Source organism: Cygnus atratus, chromosome 2 (assembly GCF_013377495.2).
Source record: "Cygnus atratus isolate AKBS03 ecotype Queensland, Australia chromosome 2, CAtr_DNAZoo_HiC_assembly, whole genome shotgun sequence".
Lineage (NCBI taxonomy): Eukaryota > Metazoa > Chordata > Aves > Anseriformes > Anatidae > Cygnus > Cygnus atratus.
In genome coordinates, this window is record NC_066363.1 from 148998222 (window position 1) to 149012015 (window position 13794).

Here is a 13794-nt window from a genome sequence, read left to right on the forward strand (position 1 = left end):
GAAGTTTTCCAGCAGTTCTTTATTTATAACGTAGGCTTAAGCAACCATTACAATGTAGAAGGGAGACACACTTACAGCAATTATTTATACCAGTTTAGAACAAAAAACTGCACAGGGAGAGGTCAACTCTCAGTACAAACTAGCAACTAAACCACAATAATTTACCATTAGAAACATTTTATTTTTTAGCTGTGACACTGCTTTTACAATATGCAAAAACACAAACAATAGAACTATCCAAAGTGTTTTGTCACATTCTTTCTACATTGAATTTGGCAACATTTTATATTAAATTTTACTGATTATACTAACGTTTAAGAACTAAACAAGTGAAAAGCTGTACTCCGGTACAGTTACATCCATTTATTTCAAAGGTTTAAATAACACTTTTAACTATTGAGATTATCTCCTAGCAGTTTTTGTTTATGCAAAAACCATCTCAAAGCCTCATTTGCACAATGCATCAGCTACTGTATCAAGATTGGTGGGCTACACCACAGGCACTACTGTTTAGTATATTCTGTAATAAGGAGCTTGTTTTTCAAAGAAAGGAAGGTTTAATAGTTTCTAAGAATCATGCCTTTTTTCTTTTTTTTTTTTTTTTTGCTTTTTGCTTTTAAGCCATAACAAAAAAAAAAGGTCAGCAACCACAGCAGTGTAAAATGTTATATAGAACACAGCGACTACACAGTTACTAGAAGTTTCACATCCAATGCAGTTATGTATTAAAGCATAAGAGGTTATGTGGGTAAGTCCAAAGCCAACAGAAATCTGCAGAGTATTTGGTGGAAACTAGCCCATTGTACGTGTTATTTGGTGCATTTTTCACAATCCCAGAGGCACGGGTCTGGGATCCACCCACGAGCGGGTCTGCTGCGGGTGGGCAGACCGCATCCTGCCGGACTGTCCGATCAGAGCACCGGTGGCGCCCTGGGGTCTGCACATTTCTATCAGCTTTAGAAAATGGGTATTGCAGCAATAACTTACTTTTACTTTAAGGAAAAAAATCCAACTCTTAATAATTCTATCAATAGCGTTCCAAAAAACATGACTTAAAGTACAAAAAAAGAGAAGGGAGTGGTCAGACCCCCGGTATTACCAAATAAAAAACTGTATAATCTCCCACCCCCCACCCGCTGCCCCATTATTTTCGGTATTTAAGAAAAAGCCAATCAACTGCCATTTAAAAGAAGTTAAGAAAAACAAGCCCCTGTATTGGAAAGAAACATTCGCAGTTTATTAGATCACAAGCTGGTTACACCTGTCAAATTGGTAAGTGTTTTCTCAAAATATTTGGGCTTTCCAAGGTGCCCAGCCTGCTGGGCACGGTCAGAAAAAGGCATTTTGATAATAGCTAAGAACTCCCTGCTTGCATTTTAAAAATGTTTTCACATTGATAACTGCCTTAAGCCTGTCGTCCTCGTTTGTATTCCGTGAAAGGATGAGTGGAACAGAAGGTGAAGGTGGAAGAACCAAGCCTACACAGTTAAGGCTGCATGCATGTGACTGAGAGTTGTTGCTGTGCAGTCAAAAAGAAATGTGGAAAAAACCCAGTCTTTAAAACACCCTACAGAAACAAAACACTGCAATCCAATATGGCTTATTCTGATGCATTTACCATGAAGCTACTAGTAATTACTCCTACTAGGCTACTTTTGTGCAACAGCATCTGCTATTTTGATGGCATCTCCCTCCCCCCACTACCCCCAAATACTCTACCAACTGCAGGTTTCTTCCTTGCATTATATATTGCTTTTATTGTCAATTTTCATTCCTGCTTTTCAAACTTGCTTTTTTTTTTAACACTTAAATGAGGATCTATTCCTTACTGCTTGACTTAAACTTTAAAATAAGTCCCATTGTTTTGTTGGGTTTTTTTTCAACCTCACTTACAAGGCGCTCTACAAAAGCTTGCAAAAAAGCCAAATTTTCATTAAATCCCTTTGCTGAAGTTAACTACTCAACATTTTTTTTTCTCCTATGATTTAAAACTTTACAAAGAGTTATAAAAAAGGTAAATGGGATTTGGCACCTTCAGAAAAAATTAAAAGTGTAACTTAGATCAAAAAAATGCAGAACCAAAATCATTGATATTTACAAATTAAAACACCAGTGAAGATTATGTCTTACTACGCTCTCACCTTGTTTTCTCTTTTAGAGTACTTTCAGACTGTCTGTTTACCGAGTATCTTAAAAAATTCACTGATTACAGATTGGAATGGATAGAGACAAATTAGTTTCCTCACAGTTCCTTCTCGGCGGCTAGTACTCTGGCAGCTTTTTCGCCCCTAGGAAATACGAGGTGCTGAGCGATCATTCGTGGTCGTCTTCTTCAGTTTGACGCCGCGCCGAATGGCGTTCAGCATATCTTCACCTTGCGGCGCATCCCCGGGGCTGAGGTCCCCGGGATCGAGCTCCAGCTGGCCAGCGGGCGCCAGGGCACCGACGCCATCCCGGTCGCTTTCTTCCCCCTCGCTCTCCGGAACCGCTTGCCTCTGCTCGTCGGCAGCGCTCAGTTTCTGGCTCGACGGCGGAGGGTTGACGGATGCTTGTCCGCTCCACGAGGATGAGGGCATGCTGGCGACGCCTTGCCCGCCATCTCCTGCCGCTGGAGACTCGAGGCTTTGCTCGGGGCATTCTTCGGTCCCGGCGAGGGCGCCCGGCAGCCCCCCGGGGATATCGGGGACCGTCGGCGTTTTGACAGGAATCACCGGCGTCTTGATGGGAATCGGACCTGCCCCTATGGTACCGCGTCTGACCGAAGGCTTGGTGGAGGGCGTCCGTCGGATGGTGGCGACGCCAGGGGTGACTATGACCGGTCCGAGCGTGGTTGGCAGACCTGCAGTGGAAGCAGGACGCTTGGTCTGAAACATTCTGCGATACGACTGACTAATGTCGCTGTTTCTTGGGATGGTGGAAGATTTGTCAAACTCTTGTTGTTCTGCCTCCTGGTCACCACTCACAGAGAAATAATCATAATCTGAAACTGATGCCAAACGACACGGTTAGGAACAAACTGGAGAAGACGGCTGAGTCACGTCATTAAGGCTAAAGCACGTGAATGCACATACAACCGAAAAGGCCTGGAGGTCAGTAGCAGTTAGGAGAGGTTTCACCTCTAGGCAGAATGAAGTCTGAAGCGTGGTGACCAAGATTGTCGTGCTGTGTGGCTGAGGCCAGGCACTACAGCAGACCAACCCTACACCTGCAGCGTGCTCACGTCTCTCAGGAAAGGGAATGAGCATGGTACACATTCAGTGCCTCCTCTAAAAAGAACTAATTAAGTAACGAAGACTCAGTGTTTGTTGCCAACATTAAGATACTAAAACTGGCATCCTACAAGTCGTATGTTACCACTTGTAGATACAACAGCAATCACAGAATGGCTGAGGTTGGGAGGCACCTCTGGAGATCATCAAGTCCAACCTCCCCACTCAGGCAGGGTCCCCTGGCAAACATTACCCAGGACCGCATCCAAACGTGTCTGGTAAGTATCTCTGGGGAAGGAGACTCCTCAAACTCTCTGGGCAACCTGCTCCAGTGCTCTGTCACCCTCATGGTAAAGAAGTTTTTCCTCATGTTCAGACAGAACCTCCTGTGCTGCAGTGTGTGCCTGCTGCCTCTCACCCTACTGCTGGGCACCAGTGAGGAGAGTCTGGCCCCATACTTTTGACACCCTTCGCATTTTATACACACTGATCAGATTGCCCCTGAGCCTCCTCTTCTCCAGGCTGACCAGGCCCAGCTCCCTCATCCTCTCCCCACATGAGGAATGTTCACCCCTTTGCTGACTACCAAGCCAGTGATGGCTGCTGGAATACAGCTCCTTGGTGCTGGGGTGTGAGTGCGTGATGGCCAGGCTGAAAAGGCTCGGAAAGAGAACAGCTCTCGGATAGCACATCGGTTCAGTACTGGGTACCTTGAGATGGGATCGTGTCCTCTGAACAGCACGGAGTTGTTGTCTGGGTGCTGTAACCACTGGAGCACTGCAAGGAATCACGGCTGCTCCTCTGGGTGTCAAGCTGCAGACCTCTTGTCAGAGCGAGCGCCAGCTCCTCGCAGGACTCCATCTCCTCACCCTGCTGGTTACGCACAGAAAGGAGACACGTTACTTGGTCAGTCTTCACCAGCTCTTAGCTGTCCCTTCTCCCAAGCAGAGCTTGTCACCAATATAATATATCCAACAGGATAGTGTCCAACCATTCACTTGGGCTTAGAAACAGGTGCTTCTTCGGATGCCACTGCTCTACAAACATACATGCTCTACAAATAGCCCATTGTCTTATTCTCTCATGCCCATGCAACTTCCACTGACCGCATCACCACCACACCAGTCCCGCTTGTTGGACAAACACGTGCCAAGACAAAGCACGTCAGTGAATACTGGCAGGAGCTAGCACACCATTCATTTCCCCTGCACCAAATAGCACGTTCAAAATTAGAGCTTCACCCTCGTGGCAGTCGACACCGTCATGCTCCGAGGTCTCTGGGCCTCCTCGGGTGGCGCAGGCGGTCCGCTCTGCGCTCCTCCGTTCAGATCTGGCTCGCGTTTTTCCTTGCGGCGCTGCAAAGTGTTCACCATCGGCTGATCGTACGGGCCTGGCTTGGCCCAGTCCTAAGGAAACGTGCTCGTTAGTGACAGCTTTCTTTAGTGATTGTACTTTAATCACAAGTATAACTGTGCAAAAGGACAATTTTAATGTGACAGATTATACATCAAACTTGACGTGCCTTTCTGAGTAAGGCCATAAATTAATTATTTTGAGGGTATTAAAAATCTTCACTCATAAAACCCATCTCCTTTATTAAAGGGAATCTAATCTTCCTATTCTACCTACGAATTATGGAAGAATTATATTCTTCATAGAATATTCTTCTATGAAGATATTTAACATTTTGACATTATAGTTTCCTCTAAATAAGATTCCACGGTGTTAAAGCCTATATTTTCAGAAATTCAGATGCAAAAGTCACTGGCACACAACATAAACATATGGTATAAAATATACAGATGTCCAATCAGCAATGCTAGCTGTACACAAGTTCTAATATTGTGTGTTCTTACACAGGATTATAGTTCTGAAAAATTAGGCTTAAACAGATTTTTATTTTATTTTTTACACATCAGACATTACTCTGGGTAATCTCTTGGTTTACTTACTAGCTGAATTTCAGTTCAGAGTAACGATCTGTCCTGACGGATGGCTAACTTCACTCTGAGTTACTGGTGCTATATTTGAAACAGGAATTCCTCAGGCCACGAGGACTATCCTCACTCAGGGCTCTATTAAGCAAAGTCCCGAGAGTGCCCAGAGACCACACGCTGTACCCGGCGAGCAGGACTCAGCAGTGACCTGTGCTGGGACGCAGCATCACTGCTAAGCAGCAGCTCCCCAGGTGCCAGCTGCTGAAGGGCCCAGCCCTAGCACAAGGTGTGCTTTAAAACTAAAACCAGAAGCAGCAGCTTGTGGGGCAGAACTGGCCACACAGCCAGCAGTGGCCGCAGCTGGCTACTGAGCAGCCTCCCCACAGCCTTCTGATCAAATGATTAATGACGGGCTAAGACCACACTCTAGATTTTTACTGACACGTCTCAGTCAAAGGCACGAGAAGCACAAGCCAGCTGTAGTGACAGAAGGCCCCTGTGCAGACACAGGTATTTCATTTTATGAGCCCTTGTGCAACTCTGCTTTGCCTCAACAGCTGTGTCTGTGCTCTAAGTGCTCGGCTGTAAAACGTATTGGCAAAGTGCTTCTAGCACAGCCACAGCTAGTGGACCTGGAGCCCCAAGATCACTGTGGTCACCCTGTGCCTGTGCCTCAGTCTCCAATCACTGGAGAGAGAGATTCAGGGGTCTGTAACAAGGTACCTCGATTTACATATACGAGAAGGTCCCAGAGTGCATATGCAGTATCTCGTAACCCTCCACAGGCACCTAAGACCTGTGCAGCGACTATCAGCTGCAAAACAGCCTTGTGCAGCTTCAGGGCACCAGACAAGAGACCTTCTCCTTGGCTCCAGGGGCAGAGCCTCCCCAGGGAACTGCCTGGCAGGGGTGAGAGTCACGGCCCTGGCAGAGCAGAGACGTTTTGGTGCAGAGGAAGATCCTTGCAGATCCAGCTGGAGCAACTGAAAGAAGTCGATGCACGCTGGCAGCATCTTACCGTCTCACCTGAGACACCAAAACAAGCTGCGGTAGCACTTTCAGTCTGAAGTAAGCAACTTCTTAAACCCCTCCAGCCAGATGTACAAGGGCATGCCCACCTGTGGTCAGGGTGGGAGCAAAGGACAGCAGCTGCAGTGAGAGCATGGTGTTGTTCGATGCGTGATTTCTCTCGGCAAGCTGCACGCCAAGCCCGCTCTTCCCTGCTCAAGTGAGAGCTCTGAGGATGCTCAACAAGCTCTCTTCTCGCTGAATAGAGCCCAGAGTGCCTTCACCAATGTCACTTTTGTTCCAGAACTAAACTACTCCTTCTCACCTAGGTGTTATCAGCTTTAATATGTTTTACTGAAACATCAGAATTAGACGAGGTCATTGAGAAATATTCACTACTGGATTTTAGCTGGATTATCACCATGCAGTGCCCGGTCAGAGCAATATTCAACAGAGCAAATCAACACGTAATTACACGGATTGAAAGCAGCAACAACCACCGTGCGCACGCTTGGCATGAGGAGGTGAGGACTGCCACAACAAAAGGAACACAAACCTTCCAACTAGGGATCTTAGATGATGGTAACATGCCTGGCCCAATGGTGTAATAATGAACGTAGTCTGGAAGGAGGGCTGAGGGAGCCCGAGTCCACGCGCGGGAGACAGGCGGGAAATGAGGGAAAGGACCTGCACCAACTGAAGCTACGGATGGGTCACTTGATAAACTACAGTGATAAAACCCATTAGACAACTGGAAACGAAACAAATAAACAAACAAAAACAGAGAAATTAATATAAACAGAATGAATATGAAAATACACTGCGACTCTGATGCTCTAGGGAGAAAACTTCTGTATCTTAAAATAAAGAAAGAAAATCTTAGCTTTGGTGCAAATAAACAACAGAAAATTGATACAACACTTGGTTCAGAAGTGAGATTGCTTGAAAATTGTTATTTGGTATAACAAATTTCAGACATCAATCTAGCAGTCATTGTCTCCAGACTCAGCAGCTTTGCCTTCTGTCCATGAAAGTGGCACACTGTGAAAAGCCTTGGCAATTTATTTAGTCTGCAGACATAGAAACAAAACATTTCCAATACTGGAGGCATTGGCATCGGTGGCATTGATTCTATGTAGCCGGACAGAGAAGAAAAGCGTATAGCCTTCGAAAATGACATGTTCTGGCTGTGTGATGATATGGAAGAAAAAAAAAAAGAAAAAACCCAACAGCGAGGATTTACCAGATGAGAATGGATACTGCTCTCACTGCCTCCCCCGGTTCACAGTGTATCCCCCAGAATTTATTCCAACCATGTTCTGGCACGGTGCTTTGTTTTTCTTTTCATTTTGTTCAAAAATACACTCCAATTGCTTGGTGGGATGCATGCTATCTAACGGGAGAGAGAGAAGCCACAAACAGTAAAACCTGGCCATGATGCTCTTTGTCAGGCACCCAACTGGGTTTAGGCACCACTCCACGGTCTCTTTGAGTACAAAAAGTTGGACTATGAGATTTCTTAGAAAATTACTCTGTAAAATGGCCAATTTGTAGCTTCCCCCTAGCAGCAAGTTTAAAGGCAAGCGTCACTGTGGTTCATTCAAACAGGTTCACTTTTAAGGGAGCGTGCAACAGTTCCTATTCTCATCTTCCCCAGGAGGAATCCTGGCTGTGTCCCATGCACATTTTTTTTTGTCCAAAAGTTGCTGGGTTTGGATAACACGCTAGTAGGTTTGTATGTCTTTGAGATGAAGTTTTTCACCTTATCTGTGGAGGCCCAAGCCCCCATGGTGGAGCCTGAGCTGACTGAGGTGGGGGAACTGCACTCGCTCACTGACTGGCAGGTTTCAGAGGCTTCTGAAGAGGCAGAGCTGGACGAATTCTGCAGCGTAAAACAGCACCGCAACGCGGGGAAAGGATACACAAGCCACCAAAAAGAAAAAAAAATACAAACAAACAAAAAAAGACAAAAAGCACATACACAAAGACACACACAGGAGAAAGGGAAGGATGAGAGAAGCAGAGGGTTAGGGTTTTAAAAACAATTAGAAACTGCTCAAAACCATTGCTAACGTTCAGGAAATCTACAACGAAACAAGGCAATTGCTTAGTGCGAGAACTTGCCACGCTGCTTGAGAATGAGGGAAGCGAGGGATCGACCTCAGCTCCTCATCGCAATCCCAGCGCCTCAATTCTGTTAGCTGTCTCAGAGCAAGAAGCTGAGGGGACCTACGGTCCAAACATGCAACGCACCAAGACAACTGATTCGTACAGAAAAGCAGATCATCGGTATTTCAAAGACATCAAGTTTAGGTTTAAAACACAGAGCAGCAAATGTCACTTACATTCACAAGTTCTCGGGTATTCTGACCTGCAACAGCACTTGTGAAAAGCTCATCTGAGTTCAAATATTATGGAACAGAGAAAGAAGCGATACTTACCAGAGCTGGAGGCTTCCAAAGGCTGTATGCATGTGCCTCTGCGGGGGGTATGCATACACCCAAAGCACTGACTCAAACCTTTCTGCCCAGCAGTCACTACGAAGGTGCATGTACTCTGCTGCAGGCATAAATGGTGGCATGTGCTTGCCAGCCACCTCCTCTGAAGCGTGGAGACAGAAAATATCAGGGACTTGGATGGAGAGGGGAGGAAAATGCAGGACACAGAACGTCCAACTAACAGCTCGACCACCTAGCTCCTAACAAGGAACTTCTCTCCTGCTTCTCAGTGCGTGCCTTTATGTACATTCACTGCTCTAAGACCCCTACAGAAGCATCCAATTCACCTACAGACAGGCCTGACTCCAAGGTGAATAACCACGTGGACCATTTTACCAACTGCAGTGCTGCTGTACATCTCCCCATTGACAGCACCATCACCCTCAGCAGGGGGCAGGTCCAACCACGGGCTTTGAAATGGTCAAGAACACTGACAGCAAAGATGTCAGGACAGTACTGAGCTCTGTTCACTGTCAGGAAATTCAATATTAGCAAGAATCATTTATCCTTTTGTAGTCCAAGACCTGTGAAGCAAGTCTATCTAAGGATATCACCGTCATTTTATTTTAAGACAGTAGAGACAATGGCTGGGATTTCCAGAAATGCCCTCTTGTACACAAGTTTGTGTAGCAAAGCCTCAGTTTTCAAAGAATGAAATTTTGAAGAGGGAGGGAAATCTCATCTAAAATACAATTTCACCAGTTAACCTTAGATGAGATCTTGGGGTGAGTCTGCAATAAAATTATATCAGGGTAAGAGACATAGCAGAGTCATAATTACTCACTGCTCACTATGAACTACATATAAGTAATGTATAGCTAATTGCCTATGTAAAAGGAGATGTTGATCTCCCAAGATGGGACACCTTTGTTGTAAGGATTTTGGTGAAGACTATGGGGCTGTTGAGAAGCCATTACAAGATCAGCATCCTGAAATTATTTGCAAACCGTGAATTTAAGTCCTGTAAACTCTGCAAAGGCTGTTAAAAAAAAAAAAAAGAGAGAGAGAAGAAGAAAAAAAGACAAAAAGTACAGTGGATTATTCTATAGAAATAATGCACATCCCATCTTAGGCTGGCATCAGATCAGATCTGCATGTGACCTGGCAAATGTGGTTAGGGTACTTGTAAGCTTGTACTCTAAGGGCAGTATCTCGAGTTCATCTCGAGTTCATCTCAAAGGGGTGAGAGGAACATAAGATCAGAAGAAGCTACGACAAATGATACGTAGCTCTGAAGGAGAAAAATGAAAAGTATGCTGTGGGCTACAGTGATGCAGTGGCTTGATGCTTTGTGTAACTTGTCACGTTCTTGATTTAAAGCAAATCCTTTTACAGGAGAAATCTCTGAAAATATGAATACTGACAAACATCAGCTGCAGGTGACGGCCATCAGACATAAATACAGTGCACTAAATGCACATAAGCCTATTTTTTCTATTCTTAAATTCATTTTTTACAATAAGTCTCCAAGTTTGGCCTCTTCTAGGTTGCTCAGCAAAAGAAACTGATTGAGAACACTCACCTTGAGAACACTCCCAATAGTGTTACACTTGGGTTAGGAAAAAATAAAGATAGGAATGTAATTTCAGACAATGCTTTCTGAAACCTCATGTTTATTACCGAAAAGAACCACTGAAAGACCCTCTTGCATCTGAGTACTCTGCCTATGACAGGACAGACACAGAAGGATCCGAGTTCCGGGGACCATGTTATGCCACCTTGGTTTCTGCAATGTCCCACTGATGACAACTGAGAATTTGGAGTTTACACTCAATAGACTATTCTTGTTTACAAGCCAAAAGCTTCAAGAGTTTCTATCAAGAATCTATCAAGAAACAATTTTATGTTTATTAAGGGTTTATTAGCAATAGAGCTGCATGTAGCCGGTAGATGGAATATGGCCAAAAATACAACCTCTGAAGATGCAAAGATTTGTTCAATTTATGTGATGTATAGGGAAAAAGCCTAGGAATGGCAAATTTATTTTTGCAATAATGTGACTACAAGGTGAAAGAAAGATGAAAGAAGGACTCACATCAAACTCAGCATGGCCATTTTCAACAGGCCAAGTTAGGCAAAGGATGAACCAAGCTACCCTGCAGAAAACATCATGGTAGTTGAAGGAAATGTAAGACGTGGTGGTAGGGAAACAGGTCTCCTTGTCTTGAGAAATTCACATGACACGGGAAGGGTGCCTCAGGTCTTGCTGAAAAAGGATTAAGACAGTGAGAAAATGATGGAGACACAAGAATACTGAGGTCCTGAAGGAGAAGTGTAAAGAAGACGAGAGTGGCTGCAGACAAAAGTATCGGACTGCAAACAGTCTTGAATGGCTGGGAGGAGCACGGTGTGGGAAGCACAGACCACCCTTCATTTCTTAGCAGAAAGTACATGAGTGGCTGAAAACAGAAACTGCACAGCTACTGCTCAGGCAAAAAGGCTTCAAGTTTGAGTGCTTGTTCTAGATGCACACCCACCTGGAAATGTGTGCCCCCAGGAGCACACACACAGACAAACATAGCGCTGAGCAATTTCTACTCCACATCCCCTGGAGTGAGAAATTTGACTTTTTTTTTTTTCCAGATGACTTTTGTTGATTCCTTTTTAAAATGATTGCTTAATTTGAATGTTTGTTTTTTTTTAAATTAGTTCTTTCATTTCAGCTACTTTAACCCCAGGAGGTTATTTTTTTCCACAGTTGTGATAATGGTGGTTCTGCTCAGCTCTCAACCATCTCTTCTGAGAAAAACCCTGAAGTTAACGATATCAGCACGAAGCTAAAAATGTGCTCTGCACAGTAACAACCAGTTTGTCAGATGTACATGATATGTATGCAGCATGGTATCTGGTTTCTCGGACATTGTTCCATGGCTTGTTCTTGGATAGTGTCCTGCTGTTGGTGTGCTATGTATGAATTCCAACAAGGATATATTAAAAACAAACAAACAAAAAAAAAACAAACACCACCAACAACCCCCCACTAACTGTATTTTGAGCTACTGGACAGTATGATTACAGTTTCCATCTGCTGTCCCACTAACCTACAAAAGGACTGCAGTTATCTTGGATTACCTGCGTCCTTTGCTATATTCTCATTTTCCATTCAAACACAGTATTGCTTTCTTAACCCCTTCCCTTCTTCATATACTAGACTGAGCTTTCTGGGCAAGATTTTCCCAGGAGATCAAATCCTAAGGAAGAGCTTGGTCCAACGTCTCTGCAGTCAGGAGAAGACACATCAGTTACTTTTCAAAAGGCTCAGGACAGAGACTTAAGATCACCTCCTTGATCTGTCTCACTTCCAGAAACATGTCTCTACTCATCTAGTCAGGGACAAACCCTGGGGAAACTTCATTTTAAAAGTAAGTTTAGGAGAAACAAGAACCTCGTGGTAATTGACAGATGCATTTCTTTTCCTTTTCTTTTTTTTAAAGGGTTTAATTTAGAAGCATTTCTTAATTTACACAAACAACTGAATAATTCTGACTGTATTTCCCCTATTTTAACATTAAGCTATTTCAAGCAATGCCATCTCCTCAAAAGCAGACTCTTTAGCTTCCAAATCTGTAAGTTCACATCTAGTTTCCCTCTGCTTTATTGTTTAAGGAGAAGTGATTTCCAGAATATTCTGATAAGAAAGACTTAGTCCTCTGCTGTTTGACAACACCTGAACAGTTGTGTTTTTTTTTTTCCCCTCTTCTTTATGTGCTTCTTTCTCCCCCCTTGCTTTCACCCCCACCAAGTCTTAAGCAGCCTCTACAATCCAACTCCATGACCACTCCCCACATTATGAAAATCACCACGCATGTTCACTCCAAGTCCAGTGGATCCTTCTACTGTCATCCCCTTAACACAAACGTAACTACTATTACCACACCACTTCATCGCAGATACTCCCAGGCCCCAGTTTGCCTACTACACGGGGCTACGTGTAGGGTTAGCAGCACCAACCACGTCGGATGTTCATCCAAGACCTACTCTGTGCTCCTTGCAGCAGGGCTGCCCAGGGCTTTACGTGGTTTCAGCACATGCCAAGAGCAATGCTGACCAAGGCTGACCTCAAACCAGGCATTTAGAGAAACTACTCAGCTCCAGAAAGAGATCTGTGATGTTTTTCGCCCAACTGCACTTGCTTAATTAAGATTAAAATATTTTACAGGGCACTTTCCAAATGTACAGCTATCTGTTAGAGGCTAACACTTTTCCTCCCAGTGATCTTAACGGTAATGCTGCAGAAAATAGATCACACTGAACCAGCCTAAGAGCAGAGCCTGGTTTTATAATTGCTCTTTTTCCTGTCTTCTACGCAGTGTGAAAACTGTGAAGACTACTCATCAACTATAGTCCGAAAAGCAGTCTTCATTTTGCCAGTCATCTCTCCTCTGGTACAGTCTGTATCTTGTTTAAATCTCTACTTATTTCTTCTTCAAAATTTTACCCCCCATCTGTGATTTTGAATAAGATCAGTTTAATTTTCAGTGACACTTCATTGTCGAAAATGCAGGTGAGAGCATAAAAACTTCACGTTGCTCATATGGTGTAATTCCCATAATTTGGGAGTTTTATGCAGATCCTCTCCACTTTCTTTCAAAATCCATTATTAAAAGAAAATCGGCTTTGCTGCCTTAAAAGCTACTGCTGCTAGCAGATGCCAGAGCATGTAGCCAGCAAACATCAGCCAAGTGTCCACCTGCGCAAGATACATAGCTTTTAATTTCCTTTGTTGATTCGGGAGCTTGCTTTTCTGCTTTCTCAGTGTCACTGCTGCAAACAATGACATCAGTGTTTTAGAAACAGTCAGCAGCCACTGCCACTGCTCCTCCCTCCCACCGCCCAGCCTCAAAAGCACAACGCCGAAAGGAAGACCTGTCGGTCGGTTTGGTTAGAGACACACAACATGAAATAACGCTGTAAATTGAACAGCTTCTCGGTAAGCTCACGATCACGGTTATCCGTCAGCACGACACATACATATTTTACTTAGTGCTGAACATACAAAGCGAGACACTTAAGCAAAGATGAAGCGGCCAGGCAATGATCTGTTACCTTTTCCTCTGCGTAAAGGTATACAGAACGGGAGACATACAGAGCACATACCTATTTGTTATACCAACACACTACACTTGTCAAGTCAACGCCACA

The 13794-nt window shown here is 44.2% G+C and overlaps 1 protein-coding gene across 18 annotated transcripts in view; it reads right to left on the reverse strand.

The window, feature by feature from the left end:
- Nucleotides 1–13794, reverse strand: part of MTSS1 (MTSS I-BAR domain containing 1) — a 124512-nt gene continuing 110718 nt past the window's right edge. For 3 of the 18 annotated variants that reach the window (XM_035556182.2, XM_050709307.1, XM_050709302.1), the window contains exons 11-14: nt 6711–6905; nt 4451–4615; nt 3920–4082; nt 7–2986 (exon numbers count right to left, since the gene is read on the reverse strand). In XM_035556182.2, the coding sequence (XP_035412075.1) occupies nt 2289–2986; nt 3920–4082; nt 4451–4615; nt 6711–6905 (1221 nt within the window). In that variant the 3' untranslated portion in view covers nt 7–2288. Of the gene's footprint in view, nt 2987–3919; nt 4083–4450; nt 4616–6710; nt 6906–7916; nt 8037–13794 lie in introns of all 18 variants that reach the window. The other 15 variants (XM_050709303.1, XM_035556183.2, XM_050709305.1 and 12 more) reach the window with 11 other exon arrangements.